Source organism: Oncorhynchus masou, chromosome 28 (genome assembly GCF_036934945.1).
Source record: "Oncorhynchus masou masou isolate Uvic2021 chromosome 28, UVic_Omas_1.1, whole genome shotgun sequence".
Classification (NCBI taxonomy): domain Eukaryota; kingdom Metazoa; phylum Chordata; class Actinopteri; order Salmoniformes; family Salmonidae; genus Oncorhynchus; species Oncorhynchus masou.
In genome coordinates, this window is record NC_088239.1 from 72,800,422 (window position 1) to 72,818,598 (window position 18,177).

The following is an 18,177-nucleotide window of genomic DNA, read 5'->3' on the forward strand; positions in this document are numbered from 1 at the left end:
AAATATAAAAAATAAGTAATTAGTACTGTACAAATATAGAGGTGGGCTATTTGATAGATTCCCTGCTCATGGTACCTTGGGTAGCCTAGTGGTTAGAGCGTTGGACGAGCAACTGAAAGGTTGCAAGAACAAATCCCTGAACTGGCAAGATAGAAATCTGTCGTTCTGCCCCTGAACAAGGCAATTAACCCACTGTTCTTAGGCTGTCATTGAAAATAAGAATCTGTTCTTAACTGACTTGCCTAGTTAAATAAAGGTAAAATGAGTGATAAAAAAATGATCGCGTAAATGACACCATTCTGAACATAATTCGTTTTCTTTTGTGCAGCGCCCCTGTGCCATATCCGGCAAGATGCCGCACTGTGCGCCTGCCTATGTCGCCTATGTCGCCTATGCCTAAATCCGCCACTGTTTATGTCTAACACTAACCTTAAATTAGGACATGTTTTACTTTGTGGCTGTGATAACTAGTGACAACCATGGTGTTGTACGGGGATAGGAAGTGGGTGGATTTTTGTTGTTGAAGATTATATAATTACTGGTGTCTATTTGGGTTTAATATTATAACCTACAGACAAATACATCTATTCTGTAATAACACTCTAGAATTAAAACTTCAAGCGGCGTAAAAATTGGTTTGACCAATAGTAGCAGAGAACCGGGCTACCCAACTGTCTTGTGCGTACATTACATAACAGGAAGTGTTTCACTATCGCCCAAACCGAACTGCACGAGAGTCCGATGGCCTGAAAAGACAGTGACACAACAGCAAATAACCCCTCTAAATTCGCACCAAACATCGTGTACATGAGATTTACAAGCCGACCAAAAATGAACTACATGCCAGGAACAGCCAGCCTCATCGAGGATATCGATAGTAAGTCGATGGCGCTGCATGGCCATTCCAAGGCATGCTAACACCGCTAGCCGGTGTTGTGTCGAGATGCACCGGTTTTTACCGTTGGTTGGTTCTGGTAGAGGGTTTTAGAAATAATGTCCATTGATATATTTGTTAGATACCAGCTTGTAAAGCAGCGTCAACATGACATGCACACACATGGCATTACCAGAGGACTTGATGTGTGCCTGACACTTAGATGAGTGCACACCTGAACACTGTTATCAAATCTGTCAACATAGCTACCTCCCTAGGTCAGGGACAACGGCTGTAGGCCGCGATTGTAAGCAGAGCATGACCAGTAGGCTACTAATCTAACCATCAATAATCATGATCTCTTTTCATAAACTCCCAACAAAAATGCACAGTTAAAACCATAGTAATTGCATCAAATATACAATGATTTTGCTGCCTGTTTGTAATTGACAGAGAAACATCTCGTCCTGCTCAGAGATGGAAGAACGTTGATCGGCTTTCTCAGAAGCATTGATCAGTTTGGTATGTAAGTATTCCAACCATTGCATTGCAATACCATAGTATTGCATACAACATAGTCGGAAAGCAACCAAACATTTTTTTTTGTGTGTGTAGCCAACCTGGTGCTGCAGCAGACGGTGGAGAGGATCCACGTGGGCAAGAGGTATGGAGACATCCCTCGAGGAATCTTTATCGTCAGAGGAGAGAACGTAGTCCTCCTGGGGGAGATCGTAAGTCTGCAACAAACACACACAGACCCCCTTACACTCAAAGTATGTGTAGTTGTAAAGTTGTAATTGTTATTTATAATGACAACCTACCCCGGCCAAACCCGGACAATGCTGGGCCAATTGTGCGCTGCCCTATGAGACTCCCAATCACGGCCTGGATTTGAACCAGGGTGTCTGTAGTGACGTCTTTAGCACTGAGATGCAGTGCCTCAGACCGCTACGCCACTCGGGAATGGGTGTATGAAAAGTGAATCGGCCAAATGGGAAGATTTGTTGCCACTCAAGACCGTTTATTTGTACTGATTGGGCTACACTACGAGTCGTACCCACTGCTTTGCTTTCCACGTGCCCACTGCTTTGCTTTCCACGTTCCCACTGCTTTGCTTTCCACGTTCCCACTGCTTTGCTTTCCACGTTCCCAGTGCTTTGCTTTCCACGTTCCCACTGCTTTGCTTTCCACGTTCCCACTGCTTTGCTTTCCACGTTCCCACTGCTTTGCTTTCCACGTGCCCACTGCTTTGCTTTCCACGTTCCCACTGCTTTGCTTTCCACGTTCCCACTGCTTTGCTTTCCACGTTCCCACTGCTTTGCTTTCCACGTTCCCAGTGCTTTGCTTTCCACGTTCCCACTGCTTTGCTTTCCACGTTCCCACTGCTTTGCTTTCCACGTTCCCACTGCTTTGCTTTCCACGTTCCCACTGCTTTGCTTTCCACGTTCCCACTGCTTTGCTTTCCACGTGCCCACTGCTTTTCTTTCCGCTTTCCACGCGCCCACTGCTTTGCTTTCCACGCGCCCACTGCTTTGCTTTCCACGCGCCCACTGCTTTGCTTTCCACGCGCCCACTGCTTTGCTTTCCACGCGCCCACTGCTTTGCTTTCCACGCGCCCACTGCTTTGCTTTCCACGCGCCCACTGCTTTGCTTTCCACGCGCCCACTGCTTTGCTTTCCGCTTTCCACGCGCCCACTGCTTTGCTTTCCACGCGCCCACTGCTTTGCTTTCCACGCGCCCACTGCTTTGCTTTCCACGCGCCCACTGCTTTGCTTTCCACGCGCCCACTGCTTTGCTTTCCACGCGCCCACTGCTTTGCTTTCCACGCGCCCACTGCTTTGCTTTCCACGCGCCCACTGCTTTGCTTTCCACGCGCCCACTGCTTTCCTTTCCACGCGCCCACTGCTTTCCTTTCCACGCGCCCACTGCTTTGCTTTCCACGCGCCCACTGCTTTGCTTTCCACGCGCCCACTGCTTTGCTTTCCACTCGCCCACTGCTTTGCTTTCCACTCGCCCACTGCTTTGCTTTCCACGCGCCCACTACTTTGCTTTCCACGCGCCCACTGCTTTGCTTTCCACGCGCCCACTGCTTTGCTTTCCACGCGCCCACTGCTTTGCTTTCCACGCGCCCACTGCTTTGCTTTCCACGCGCCCACTGCTTTGCTTTCCACGCGCCCACTGCTTTGCTTTCCACGCGCCCACTGCTTTGCTTTCCACGCGCCCACTGCTTTGCTTTCCACGCGCCCACTGCTTTGCTTTCCACGCGCCCACTGCTTTGCTTTCCACGCGCCCACTGCTTTGCTTTCCACGCGCCCACTGCTTTGCTTTCCACGCGCCCACTGCTTTGCTTTCCACGCGCCCACTGCTTTGCTTTCCACGCGCCCACTGCTTTGCTTTCCACGCGCCCACTGCTTTGCTTTCCACGCCCCCACTGCTTTGCTTTCCACGCGCCCACCGCTTTGCTTTCCACTCGCCCACCGCTTTGCTTTCCACACGCCAAATCGCCTATTCTCCGGTCGCCATATTGGGATGCAACTTCCCCCTTCTCCTACACACACAAACACCGATGTCTGAATGTGTGTCTACTCCTGTGAAGGACCTGGAGAAGGAGAGTGACACCAGTCTGCAGCAGGTGTGTATTGAGGACATCCTGGAGGAACAGCGACTGCAGCAGCAGAGCAGGCAGGAGGCAGAGAAGACCAAACACCTGGCCCTGAAGGAGAGAGGCCTGGTCATGCCCAGACCAGACATCATGGACGAATATGGAGTACAGCATCAATACTGACCGGTACATACGAACACGGTCAATAGGTAATGATCCAAGTTCACTGTCTTTACTTTACCTTGGAGAGTGAATCCCCAATGTACTGGGCACCTTATGACGAAGCACCTTATTTCACATTCAGAGTTTTATATTATGTTTCCCTAAGAGTATCATGGCACTGACATAAATGTACAGGGTTTTTGTTTGAACCATTCTTTTAAACTATTTTGTGAGGTGTAATGAAAACTACATTTTGATTTGTACAGAAGTGAAAAGAGGATTTATCAAAGTTGTACATCACTGGAAAGGCCTTTGTTTGTATTAAACACTTTTATTTTTTAGAACATGGTGTGTCGTGTGTTATAGCTGGTTGTGTTTTAGTTTAGCTGTAGTTTTATGTTTGAGTAGCTAGGTCTATCGGAGTTACCAGTCCAAGATGTGCTGAAACCGCACTGGTGTACCTGCTGCTGAGCCTCCTTTTGGAGCAGATCTATATCTGACCAGTAGAGGGCGTGCCTGCACTACTTCAGCCATGCGTCTTTACTCGCCTCTTTCTGCATATGTCTGTTGTTTTTTAATTATTTATTTTTATTTAACTAGGCAAGTCAGTTAAGAACAAATTCTTATTTACAATGACGGCCAAACCCTATCCCGGATGACGCTGGGCCAATTGTCCACCGCCCTATGGGATTCCCAATCACAGCCGGTTGTGATACAGCCTGGAATCGAACCAGGTTTTGCAGTGACGCCTTTGACCATTGCGTCACTCGGGAGCCCCTGGTGCTCGTGTCACTAAAGACATTTGCAGCTAAAATGCCAGATATCATTTGATTAGGCTCATTGCACATGTATATGACACCTGAGTAAATGTGTGATTGATTACGATTAAATTCGAGCCTGATCTGATAAAAAGCATAAGACTTGATTCTAAATGCTATCCAATGAATTATTGGGAGCTTATAATAAATAACACATATTTTAAATTAATATTTGCTGTGTGTGTGTGTGTGTGTGTGTGTGTGTGTGTGTGTGTGTGTGTGTGTGTGTGTGTGTGTGTGTAAAAAAATATATAAAAAAATCAGGCCATATTCACTCCATACATCCCTTCATCATTCACCCTGGGAACATCTTCACCTCTTCTTTTTCTGATTCTTCTGTATCTTGAATGCTAATGTCATAGTTGGTACTGTTCACACTGTGTGCTAAGCTATTTTACCCTCACTGTAGAAAAAATAGAAGAAAGGTTCCTTATAGAACCAAAAGGGGTATCATTTGCTTCATATATGGAACTCCTAAAAGTTCTAAATACAACCCTTTTATAGGGTTCTTTGATCTGAACCCTAGAGGTTTTTCTTCACTGAACCAAAATGGTTCCATATAGAAGCATGAATTGTCTACTGCTATTAAATAGTCATCATTTGAGTGAAGAATATAATAAACAAGATAATCAGCAATGTTTTTTTAGAATTGATTGTCATTATATGCAAAGATAGTTTGGAAATATGCACAGATTTTTTATCTTGTCAGCTTGGGGATTTGATCTTGCAACCTTTCAGTTACTAGTCCAGCGCTCTAACCACTAGGCTACCTGCCGCCTAATGATATGCCATGTCAACTTTACCAATGCAATATGATATACCTTGTCCATTAGTGTCTTTTGCTCTGTTCTTACCAATAAGCAAGTTATTTTTCAATGTGTTAAGGTAAGCAAAGTTGATTTATTTAATTCAAATATATGAATACAAGTCATATGATAAACTATAGGCTAGACAAAGTATTTTGAGCACGTTTGTAAGCAGCTCGCTAGACAGAAAAGGCTACTTTTATTCGCCACTTTACAAGTTAGCCAGCTAACTCTCAAATAAACGTCATTTTTATATTATGGGATATGTCAAAAAGACCTACATACCCAGCCGACATTAGAAAATAGTTAATTGTTTATTTTATTTCCGTATTTTAGTAGGGAGTCAATTGAGGGACGAGCCTATGTTTCATGAAGCCAATAGAAGACTGTTGCTGACTGAGAGGAGGTAGATTATGTATCAATTATTTATAATAAATGATGTATAATAAGAACTCGATTTGGCTTCAGCAAGCCTCCAGAGGCTCTGCAATTGCACCAGACCCTCCGTATGATTCCTACGGATCGCATTTTCAGAGCGAGCATAAATGGTCTATAATCCACAAATATAAAACATGGCTGTAGGCCATTGAGAAACAGCTGAACCATTTTTTTTGACGGGGTGCAGGATTTTTCTTCAGCAGATATGTTTCTGCTTATAATTTTTGACATTTTGGTAGGCAGGTTGTTAGTCAACTTGTCTATAATTACAGTTGAAGTCGGATGTTTATATACACTTCGGTTGGAGTCGTCAACACGTTTTTCACTCCACAAATGTATTGTTAAGAAACTCTAGTTTTGACAAGTCGGTTAGGACATCTACATTCTGCATGACACAAGTAATTTTCCCACAATTGTTTACAGACTGATTATTTCACTTATAATTCACTGTATCACAATTCCAATGGGTCAGAAGTGTACATACACTAAGTTGATTGTGCAGCTTGGAAAATTGCAGAAAATTATGTCATAGATTTAGAAGCTTCTGACATCATTTGAGTCAATTGGAGGTGTACCTGTGGATGTATTTCAAGGCCTATCTTCAAACTCAGTTTCTCTTTGCTTGACATCATGGGAAATTTAAAAGGAATCAGCCAAGACCTCAGAAAAAAATTGTAGACCTCCACAAGTCTGGTTCATCCTTGGTAGCAATTTCCAAATGCCCGGAAGGTACCACGTTCATCTGTACAAACAATAGTACGCAAGTATAAACACCATGGGACCACGCAGCCATCATACGACTCAGGAAGGAGATGCGTTCTGTCTCCTAGAGATACTTTGGTGTGAAAAGTGCAAATCAATCCCAGAACAACAGCAAAGGACATTGTGTGAAGATGTTGGAGGAAATAGGTACAAAAGTATCTATATCCACAGTGAAACGAGTCCTATATCGACATAACCTGAAAGGCCGTTCAGCAGTCGGAAGAACCCACTGCACCAAAACCGCCATAAAGCCAGACTTGTACTTTTTGGAGAAATATCCTCTGGTCTGATGAAACAAAAATAGAACTGTTTGGCCATAATGACCATCATTATGTTTGGAGGAAAAAGGGGGAGGCTTGCAAGCCAAAGAACACCGTCCCAACCGTGAAGCACGGGGGTGGCAGCATCATGTTGTGGGGGTGCTTTGATGCAGGAGGGACTGGTGCACTTCACAAAATAGATGGCATCATGAGGTAGGAAAATTATGTGGATATATTGAAGCAACATCTCAAGACATCAATCAGGAAGTTAAAGCTTGGTCGCAAATGGTCTTCCAAATGGATATTAACCCCAATCATACTTCCAAAGTTGTGGCAAAATGGCTTAAGGACAACAAAGTCAAGGTATTGGAGTGGCCATCACAAAGCCCTGACCTAAATCCTGTAGAGAATTTCTGGGCAGAACTGAAAAAGCACATGCAAGCAAGGAGGCCTACAAACTTGACTCAGTTACACCAGCTCTGTCAAGAGGAATGGGCCAAAATTCACCCAACTTATTGTGGGAAACTTGTTGAAGGCTATTTGAAACATTTGACCCAAGTTAAACAATTTAAAGGAAATGTTACCAAATACTAATTGAGTGTATGTAAACTTCTGACACACTGGGAATGTGATGAATGAAATAAATAATTCTCTCTCCTATTATTCTGACATGTCACATTCTTAAAATAAAGTGGTGATCCTAACTGACCTAAAACAGGATATTTTTACTAGGATTAAATGTCAGGAATTGTGCAAAACTGAGTTTAAATGTATTTGGCTAAGATGTATGTAAATTTCCTACTTCAACTGTATATACATGCAGCTTCTCTTCTGTCATTAGCCTATATGTTGCCCTCGAAGACTAAAATAAAGCCTTGCTCAATGGAATGTCATAAATTGATGGAATGAATGCTTCAATCAAGTTGATGTTGTTAAAGTCATCTTTGCTTCTTTCACAGAGGAAAGATGTTTAGGGACTGGGGAGAATGCAATAACTAAAAAACAGGAAAGATGTTTAGGGACTGGGGAGAATGCAATAACTAAAAAACAGGAAAGATGTTTAGGGACTGGGGAGAATGCAATAACTAAAAAACAGGAAAGATGTTTAGGGACTGGGGAGAATGCAATAACTAAAAAACAGGAAAGATGTTTAGGGACTGGGGAGGATGCAATAACTAAAAAACAGGAATGATGTTTAGGGACTGGGGAGAATGCAATAACTAAAAAACAGGAAAGATTTTCTGCATAAAATGGGTTTGACCGGTTGTAAGGAAATAGAAAGCTGTGAAAATGACTCAACATGTTTCTGATAAGATTTAATGTCTGCTTGGATGGATACTTGATTTGGTGGAAATACTTTCAGCTTTCATGATGCTGATAAAGATAGGGACCGTTTGTAAAGGTGGTAACTGCACATTTTCGTTCTCTCAAGATGTTGAAAGAAATATTTCTCAACACCTGTTCCCAAGTCTAAATGTAGGCTACATTTTGTTGTAGGCCTATAATTGTATTGCAAAAAAAAGCTTAATTATGCAGGAGTAAAAATGAAGGCTATGCAAGAGGTTATAGACCTACTGTCAGTGTCCAGATCTCAGTTTCCATTGAACCCATCTGAACAGAAAAGGATACAGTTCCCTTGACGTGCCATAGGCCTATTTGAAGTCCCCGTCTTGTGACTGCCAAATTTGTATAGCACGCCTCATCATCATCACACAAAACATAGCTGGCACTGCAGTCATTATCTTTTACCATTCACCAACTCTCCATTTTGCAGCTTTTCTCTTATTGAATTAAACTGACTTTCTGCCCATTCCCAAAAGCTTTTGGTGATTGGTGTGGGCTATTTGGTGCGTAGCTACAGTTCGACCCTAAAGCTTAAGTTTACACAATAATGCCAGAAAGCCTAAAAATAATGAAAGAAAAAGCTCAATGTAGCCTATAGTTAGACTATTGTTTTCTCTTTATTCAAGCTGCCCACTACACACCGGCCCTTCATCCACACAGTATTTAATGTCCCTAAACCCGCCCACCACGTGGATATAACTGCGGGGACTGCGGGTTATGAGTCAACCTGCAAATCAACCCTAAGTTGGTTCAACCACCGTCCTCTTGTGTCATCAAGAAGGAATGGATTGGCAGTTGTTTTTTAAAATCAGAATTGCAGTCAAATGTTGAATTGACTCAAATGTTCTATATATAGAATGTATGCTTTTATTAAGCACATTATTTCCTGTTGCATTTGGCGTGTAACAACCTTGGTCTTTACCACTCAGGCCTCTGCAACTGTCATGTTGTTCGTAATAATGATGGTCGGACCAAGGCGCAGCGTATGTTGAGTTCCACATATTTGAATGAAAGTGAAACTAAGCAATGACAAAAACAAATAAACAATAAACTAACAACAAACCGTGACAACAGAGATGCTATGTGCACGAACTCAAAACACATACATTCAAACAATATCCCATAACCCACAGGTGGAAAAAAATGGAACTGTTTTTCTGACCAGGCGAAATCATGCAGCAGCATTATTAACATGCATGTAAATGTCAATGGAAAACAGCTAAAACAAATTAAAAAGGAATGCTAGCTGTCGTTTTAGAGCTTGATGTAATTGGGTTAGCTTTTGTTAGGTGTTGATTTCTAAAATCCCAAATAGGCCTACACTTTGGGGTAGGGAAAGAACCAATGATGTATATAAACCCTGGACTCACAGGGGCGCTGTACTGAAGCCACCGCACAGCCATCTTAGTACTCCTCCTCCATTTTTAAAAATATTTTGGAAGCCACGTTTATTCTATTACACACCCTAATGCATACTTTTAAATTATATTATGTGAGCCAAACATTGTGTATATGTGTGTATATATACACTGCTCAAAAAAATAAAGGGAACACTTACACAATGTAACTCCAAGTCAATCACACTTCTGTGAAATCAAATTGCAACACTGATTGACAATAAATTTCACATGCTGTTGTGCAAATGGAAAAGACAACAGGTGGAAATTATAGTCAATTAGCAAGACACCCCCAATAAAGGAGTGGTTCTGCAGGTGATAACCACAGACCACTTCTCAGTTCCTATGCTTCTTGGCTGATGTTTTGGTCACGTTTGAATGCTGGCGGTGCTTTCACTCTAGTGGTAGCATGAGACGGAGTCTACAACCCACACAAGTGGCTCAGGTAGTGAAGCTCATCCAGGATGGCACATCAATGCGAGCTGTGGCAAGAAGGTTTCCTGTGTCTGTCAGCGTAGTGTCCAGAGCATGGAGACAGGCGAGTACATCAGGAGACGTGGAGGAGGCCGTAGGAGGGCAACAACCCAGCAGCAGGACCGCTACCTCCGCCATGGTGCAAGGAGGAGCAGGAGGAGCACTGCCAGAGCCCTGCAAAATGACCTCCAGCAGGCCACAAATGTGCATGTGTCTGCTCAAACGGTCAGAAACAGACTCCATGAGGGTGGTATGAGGGCCCGACGTCCACAGGTGGGGGTTGTGCTTACAGCCCAACACCGTGCAGGATGTTTGGCAGAACACCAAGATTGTCAAATTCGCCACTGGTGCCCTGTGCTCTTCACAGATGAAAGCAGGTTCACACTGAGCACGTGACAGACGCGACAGTCTGGAGACGCCGTGGAGAACGTTCTGCTGCCTGCAACATCCTCCAGCATGACCGGTTTGGCAGTGGGTCAGTCATGGTGTGGTGTGGCATTTCTTTGGGGGGCCGCACAGCCCTCCATGTGCTCGCCAGAGGTAGCCTGACTGCCATTAGATACCGAGATGAGATCCTCAGACCCCTTGTGTGACCATATGCTGGTGCGGTTGGCCCTGGGTTCCTCCTAATGCAAGACAATGCTAGATCTCATGTGGCTGGAGTGTGTCAGCAGTTCCTGCAAGAGGAAGGCATTGATGCTATGGACTGGCCCGCCCATTCCCCAGACCTGAATCCAATTGAGCACATCTGGGACATCATGTCTCGCTCCATCCACCAACGCCACGTTGCACCACAGACTGTCCAGGAGTTGGCGGATGCTTTAGTCCAGGTCTGGGAGGAGATCCCTCAGGAGACCATCCGCCACCTCATCAGGAGCATGCCCAGGCATTGTAGGGAGGTCATACAGGCACGTGGAGGCCACACACACTATTGAGCCTCATTTTGACTTGTTTTAAGGACATTAAATCAAGGTTGGATCAGCTTGTAGTGTGGTTTTCCACTTTAATTTTGAGTGTGACTCCATGGGTTGATAAATTTGATTTCCATTGATAATTTTTGTGTGATTTTGTTGTCAGCATATTCAACTATGTCAAGAAAAAAGTATTTAATAAGAATATTTCATTCATTCAGATCTAGGATGTGTTATTTTAGTGTTCCCTTTATTTTTTTGAGCAGTGTATATACATACATACATATATACATACATACATACATACATACACACACAGTGCCTTCAGAAAGTATTCAGACACATTGACTTTTTCCACATTTTGATAGGTTACAGCCTTATTCTAAAATGTTTTTTCCCTCATCAATCTACACACAATACCTCATAATGACAAAACAAAAGGCAAGTTTTTAGAAATATGACATTTACATAAACATTCAGACCCTTTACACTGTACTTTGTTGAAGCACATTTAGCAGCAATTACAGCCTTGAATATTCTTGGGTATGATGCTACAAACTTGGCACACCTGTATTTGGGGAGTTTCTCCAATTCTTCTCTGCAGATCCTCTCAAGCTCTGTCAGGTTGGATGGGGAGCGTTGAAGCACAGCTATTTTCAGGTCTCTCCAGAGATGTTCGAGCGTGTTAAAGTCTGGGCTCTGGCTGGGCCACTCAAGGTCATTGAGACTTGTCCCGAAGCCATTCCTGCTTTGTCTTGGCTGTGTGCTTATGGTTGTTGTCCTGTTGGAAGGTGAACCTTAATTTTGCTCTTGAAACATTTAATTGAAACACTGTCGAATTCCATTCATTTCTATGGAGGACTACTACTACTGGGGAGTGCCAATATGGCCCCTTAAATGGCAATATATAACACAGCAATCAGGGTTTATATGCATCATTGGATAGAACCCTCAAGGGTTTTTGACTTCACTGGGTAGGTAGTCCTATCTATCCTACCTATCCTATCAAATCTATCTATCCTTCCTTTTTAAGTAAAGGGTTATTTAATCTCGTCCAAAGAACCAAAACGTTATGTATAGATCCCCAAATAACCTTTTTTTCTAAGAGCATAAGCTCTACAGTTGCTACATTGTAGGCAGTGGTGTAGTGGTACGGGTCATCAAAGGTCGGCTTCAATAGGCTCTTCACCAGGGTAAGTTTTTACAATCTGAAATCAATAAAGTCAAAAACCATGTTACACAGTGATATGATTTTAAAGAAACGGCCTTGACAGGACAGAAAGGGTGGGACATGTACTATTATTTATGGTTGAGTGTTTATTTTGTCGACGCTTCCAAAAAACACTGGGGTTACGTCATGTATTGGAACTTTGCTCCAATCAGGACTCGCTCTGAACTAACGTCTATGGCTTTGAAGCGGGAGGGCTCAGCGTCAATGCTTCCAACAATGGCCGAGATTCAAAAACACCGGCAAAGCGACATCCACCAGCAAGCGGCCAACAGCCACCTGCAACAGACCAATGCTAGGGCTACCTGAGAGAAGTTACTACTGTGGTTTAGTATTGGACAGTCTATGGGTTGATTAGGTTAGCTAAGCAGAGAACCCTATATTGACAAAAGGAGTGTCAGCAGCAAGACTAGGCGCTCTTGGAATAAAAGAAAAAGAGGCGCCCAAATCTGTCCCTTCGGTGGACGGGTCCCCTCTCTGCGCTTTGAGCGCCACTCTCGCGGAGCTATCGCAACAATGGACTCAGGTCTCCACGGGGAGCTCACTCTGTGTGCCACATCTCAGTGGGTCAGTGGTGGATATGCCTCGTAACGTGTGTTCTTTCCCATGTTAACATCGTTCTCTGGTAGTGTTTCCTTCACTCGCGTTTGTTAGGTCCAGAGGAATAGGACTGAATATGCCTGGACGGAACAGGTACAATCTGGTGGACGATGTCGCGGATTCGCGGGTCCCCCTCCATAACGAAGAAGCGTATCAACACGGGATACATTTTCAAGCTAAGGTGAAATGTATATGTACATTTTCTAGAATAAACAAGGCACTTTGATGTTTTCCCTGTATTCATTGTCTTTCCCATTGAGCGTCTTGAAACAGTTCTGCTGCCGCGTTATATTTTGGTGTCCAACTTCAAAGGTCTCATTTGGGGTAGGACTAGCCGATAATTTAATTTGACATGGTTACGTTATGAAACTCAGGACAGGTGCACGTTTGTGGTAACGACGTGACTTATTTCCAGTGCCTTTAGATCATTTGTCAAATTTCCCCCACCCCCATATGTTGCAAATGTGCTTTCTTGGAGTAAGTTTTCCAAACCTGCAAACATTCACATTTCCCTCCATTTCTGTAGCCTACTTTCACCAGAGTACCCAATATTGACGGTTCTTACTCAAACTATTGTTAATGAATTAGTCAAAAGGAGGCAAAACAGAAAACACAGAACATTATATACATTTAAGTTTGTAAAAAAAGATTTGAGATGCATCCTACAAGATGCTTATAATAAAACACTACAAGTGTGAATAGCAGTATAATAACAGTCAAAAAATCAATAACTAGTTATATTGTCCTAAACAATATTAGAAGGCTACATATAATTACTTATTGGTTGCAATCGGCTACTAGACTATGCATAACTACTTACACAGGATAATTGCAAGGAGAGGTGTCATATAGTGTTATCAAAACATACTATTGTGTTTTGTTACGTCTATAACTGTATGTTGAGTGTATTGTCCTATGTAGAACTAGGTTTTGTATACCTGTCTTATCTATAACATATGTCTTGTGTGTGTTGTTCAGTATGTGGGCAGTCTGGATGTTCCCAGGCCCAACAGTCGTATGGAGATCGTAGCAGCCATGAGGAGGATCAGGGTAAGACACACATCATCAACACTGATCTGCTTCTCTGCTGTTGTTATTCTGAGAGCATCAACCCACTGCACAGATCACATAAAAACCAACTTGTGTGACATGTGAACCTACAATAATACTGTACATCCTCTCCAACAGCAGAACTGACATGCATTTATCCTCTCTCTCTCATTCTCTCTCTCTCTCATGCTCTCTCTCTCTCATTCTCTCTCTTTCTCTCATTCATTCTCTCGCTCTCTCATTCTCTCTCTCTCTCATTCTCTCTCTTTCTCTCATTCATTCTCTCGCTCTCTCATTCTCTCTCTCGCTCTCTCTCTTGCTCTCTCTCTCATTCTCACTCATTCACTCACTCACTCACTCACTCACTCACTCACTCACTCACTCACTCACTCACTCACTCACTCACTCACTCACTCACTCACTCACTCACTCACTCACTCACTCACTCACTCACTCACTCACATACACTTATAGAGATGCTGGAGTGGTGGTTGACATGCGTGATGAAGAAGTCTATCATTTTCTCTCGGCCTGTGTTTCTCTGTTTGTTGGCATTTTTCTTTACAGCTGTTTGTTCCTTTGAGAATCAAATCATTATTATTGGTCACATACACGTGTTTAGCAGATGTTATTGTGTGTGTAGCAAAATGCTTGTGTTTCTAGCTTTGACAGTGCAGTAATATATAATAAGTAATAACTAACAATTTCACAACATATACCCAATACACACACATCTAAGTACAGGAATGATGAATAAAGAATATATAAATACAGTGGCAAGAAAAAGTATGGGAACCCTTTGGAAATATTTGGATTTCTGCATAAATTGGTCATCAAATTTGATCTGATCTTCATCTAAGTCACAACAATAGACAGACTTAAACTAATAACACACAAATTATTGTATTTTTCTTTTTTACATCGAATACGTCATTTAAACATTCACAGTGTAGGTTGGGAAAAGTATGTGAACCCCTATGCTAATGACTTCTCCAAAAGCTAATTGGCGTCAGGAGTCAGCTAACCTGGAGTCCAATCAATAAGACGCGATTGGAGATGTTGTTTAGAGCTGCTTTGCCCTACAAAAAAAACACTCACGAAATTTGAGTTTGCTATTCACAAGAAGCATTGCCTGATGTGAACCATGCTTCGAACAAAGAGATCTCAGAAGACCAAATATTAAGAATTGTTGACTTGCATAAAGCTGGAAATGGTTACAAAAGTATCTCTAAAAGCCTTGATGTTCATCAGTCCACGGTTAGACAAATTGTCTATAAATGGAGAAAGTTCAGCACTGTTGCTACTCTCCCTAGGAGTGTCCACCCTGAAAAGATGACTGCAAGAGCACAGCGCAAAAGGCTCAATGAGGTTAAGAAGAATCCAGGAGTGTCAGCTAAAGACTTGCTAACATCTCTGTTGACGAGTTTACGATAGGTAAAACACTAAACAAGATTGGTGTTCATGGGAGGACACCATGGAAGAAGCCACTGCTGTCCAAAAAAACCATTGCTGCACGTCTGAAGTTTGCACAAATGGAGCTAGATGTTCCACAGCGCTACTGGCAAAATATTCTGTGGACAGATGAAACTACAGTCAAGTTGTTTGGAAGGAGCACATAACACCGTGTGAAGAGAAAAAGGTACAGCACAGCACACCAACATCAAAACCTCATCCCAACTGTAAAGTATGTAAAGAATTCCCAAGAGTATCAAGACATTTTGCAGGAGAATGTTAGGCTATCTGTCCTCCAATTGAAGCTCAACAGAAGTTGGGTGATGCAACAGGACAAACCCAAAACACAGAAGTAAATCAACAACAGAATGTCTTCAACAGAAGAAAATACACCTTCTGGAGTGGCCCAGTTGGAGTCCTGACCTCAACCCGATTTGAGATGCTTCACACCAGACTTCGCAAGAATATTGCTGAACTGAAACAGTTTTGTAAAGAGGAATGGTAGAAAATTCCTCCTGACCGTTGTGCAGGTCTGATCCGCAACTACAGAAAACGTTTGGTTGAGGTTATTGCTGTCAAAGGCGGGTCAACCAGTTATTAAATCCAAGGTGTCACATACTTTTCCCACCCTGCACTGTGAATGTTTACACGGTGTGTTTAATAAAGGCATGAAAAAGTATAATTGTTTGTGTGTTATTAGTTTAAGCAGACTGTGTTTGTCTATTGTTGTGATTTAGATGAAGATCAGATCAAATTTTATGACAAATTTATGCAGAAATCCAGGTATTTCCAAAGAAACATACTTTTTCTTGCCACTGTATATGGACGAGCAATGTCAGAGCGGCATAGACTCAGATACAGTAGAATATAATACAGTATATACATATGAGATGAGTAATGCAAGATATGTCAACATTATTAAAGTGACCAGTGTTCCATTTATTAAAGTGGCCAGTGGTGTCAAGTCTATGTATATAGGCAGCAGCCTCTAATGTGCTAGTGATGGCTATTTAACAGTCTGATACCCTTGAGATAGAAGCTGTTTTTCAGTCTCTCGGTCCCAGCTTTGCTGCACCTGTACTGACCTTGCCTTATGGATGATAGCGGGGTGAACAGGCAGTGGCTCGGGTGGTTGTTGACCTTGATGGTATTTTTGGCCTTCCTGTAACATCGGGGGCTATAGGTGTCCTGGAGGGAAGGTTGTTTGCCCCCAGTGATGCGTTGGACACACCGCACCACCCTCTGGAGAACCCTGCAATTGCAGGCAGTGCAGTTGCCATACCAGGGCGGTGATACAGCACGACAGAATGTTCTCCATTGTGTGTCTGTAAAAGTTTATTAGGGTTTTAGGTGCCAAGCCAAATTTCATCAGCCTCCTGAGGTTTAAGAGGCACTATTGTGCCTTCTTCACCACACTGTCTGTGTGGGTGTAACATTTCAGTTTGCCAGTGATGTGTACGCAGAGGAACTTGAAACTTTCCACCTTCTCCACTGCGGCCCCTCGATGTGAATAGGGGGGTGCTTCATCTGCTGTTTCCTGAAGTCCACGATCATCTCCTTTGTTTTGTTGACATTGAGTGAGAGGTTATTTTCTTGGCAGCACACCCCCAGAGCCCTCACCTCCGCCCTGTATGCAAACACTGTGTGTCGGTGGTGTGCACAACGGCCTTTCAAAATGTAGCTGTTTATGGGACAACTAAGCTCACCCTCTCATATGGGCATACTGTGACAGGCCAGGGATATGTGTATTCTGCCGAAATGCGAAGGGAAAGAGTGTAATGCGAGAGAGATGTCTTGCATACACACTACTGGAGGGTATCGTGAGTGTGAGATAGGAAGGTGTGTGTGGCGTTTTCATTGCCGTGGATAGTGGCATGATTATTATTATGCTCTGCTGAATCATTGCTGCCGTCATCGTTTAGCCTTACCCTTTCATTTGCCCAAGTTTCATTTCCCAACAGGAAGACTTGTATAAAGGTTTTAGAACGACACAGGTCAGAGCATGTAAAAAGTAACTGAGAGAGTGACTGAGTAACCGTGAGTCAGCTGGTAGGCTGAGAGATGACAAGGCTCTTACTAAAGCCTGACTTAACACCATGCATGGAGCAGACCCAGTGGAAATAACAGACAGATTAGTGAGCAGCTCTGACTGAGCAAAAGACGGTTTCTTCTCAGTCTGTCAACATCTGTTATTGTAGGTTTGAGTGTATTGTGTTTACAGTGAGCTTTCTTCAGCCGCCTTAGGAAGTAGAGTCGTTGTTGCGCCCTCTTGACAAGAGTGGTGGTGATGACAAGTCCTCTGTGATGTGGACACCAAGCAACTTAAAACTTGTGACTCTCTACTACAGTCCCATTGATGTGGATCGGGGCATGTTCCCTCCTCTACTTCCTGAAGTCAACAATCAACTCATTTGTTTTGCTGACGTTGAGGGAGAGGTTGTCTTTTCATGGATGTAGGGCTGTGACGTCTTGGGATTTGAGGTTATGGTAATTGGCCAGGCCAATGTACATGGTCACTGGCACATATCAGACTCAAACATGTACATTTTTATCTGCAACTTCACTATTACCATTACACTTCGTTATTATCAGTAGCATTTTATAATTATTATTCAAGTTATTATTACCTCTAAATATTAGTTGAGTATACAAATAAAAAAAATGTCAGATTGGAGAGGATTGTCAAATTTTTGTTTTGTCACAACTTAAAGCATAGGCCAGGGTTCCCCAACTGGCGGCCCGTGGGCTGAATTTGGTCAGTGGGTGATTTTATTTGGGCCCCCAAGTTTTCTAATAATTGTTGGACATAAAAGACTGTAAGAACACCTGCAAATCAGCTCTAAGTGATTTTTATTTTGGAAACTGTTCCAAATTATTCCCACACTGCCACGATAGTCATTTCCCTCTTCAAGGGCCTCTTTAGAGTGGCGACCCTCGCCTCCAACCTTGGGTCTAAGACCCTAATTAAAGGGGGGCAGCTCCGGACTGAGGGGCAGCTC

At 43.1% G+C, this 18,177-nt stretch overlaps 3 protein-coding genes across 3 annotated transcripts in view; 2 read left to right on the forward strand and 1 right to left on the reverse strand.

Moving 5' to 3' along the window:
- polm (polymerase (DNA directed), mu) overlaps window positions 1–18,177 on the reverse strand; it is a 392,822-nt gene that overhangs the window by 331,938 nt on the left and 42,707 nt on the right. The window lies entirely within an intron of this gene.
- Window positions 701–3,982, forward strand: LOC135518214 (U6 snRNA-associated Sm-like protein LSm1). Its single transcript, XM_064943201.1, has 4 exons — window positions 701–877; window positions 1,328–1,396; window positions 1,490–1,605; window positions 3,471–3,982. Exons 1-4 carry the CDS (start codon window positions 808–810, stop codon window positions 3,657–3,659), a joined length of 444 nt encoding a protein of 147 aa, XP_064799273.1. The 5' UTR covers window positions 701–807; the 3' UTR covers window positions 3,660–3,982.
- Window positions 12,235–18,177, forward strand: part of LOC135518219 (carboxyl-terminal PDZ ligand of neuronal nitric oxide synthase protein-like) — a 159,342-nt gene continuing 153,399 nt past the window's right edge. The window contains exons 1-2 of the mRNA XM_064943212.1: window positions 12,235–12,857; window positions 13,655–13,726. Of these exons, the coding sequence (XP_064799284.1) occupies window positions 12,753–12,857; window positions 13,655–13,726 (177 nt within the window). The 5' untranslated portion in view covers window positions 12,235–12,752. The remainder of the gene's footprint in view (window positions 12,858–13,654; window positions 13,727–18,177) is intronic.

Excerpts from the sequence above, each read along its gene's own strand:
- LOC135518214 (XM_064943201.1), top strand. The coding sequence starts at position 808 with ATGAGATTTACAAGCCGACCAAAAATGAACTACATGCCAGGAACAGCC. Across the intron at positions 878-1,327 it reads CCTCATCGAGGATATCGATA|AGAAACATCTCGTCCTGCTC; the intron begins GTAAGTCGATGG and ends TGTAATTGACAG. Across the intron at positions 1,397-1,489 it reads CAGAAGCATTGATCAGTTTG|CCAACCTGGTGCTGCAGCAG; the intron begins GTATGTAAGTAT and ends TTGTGTGTGTAG.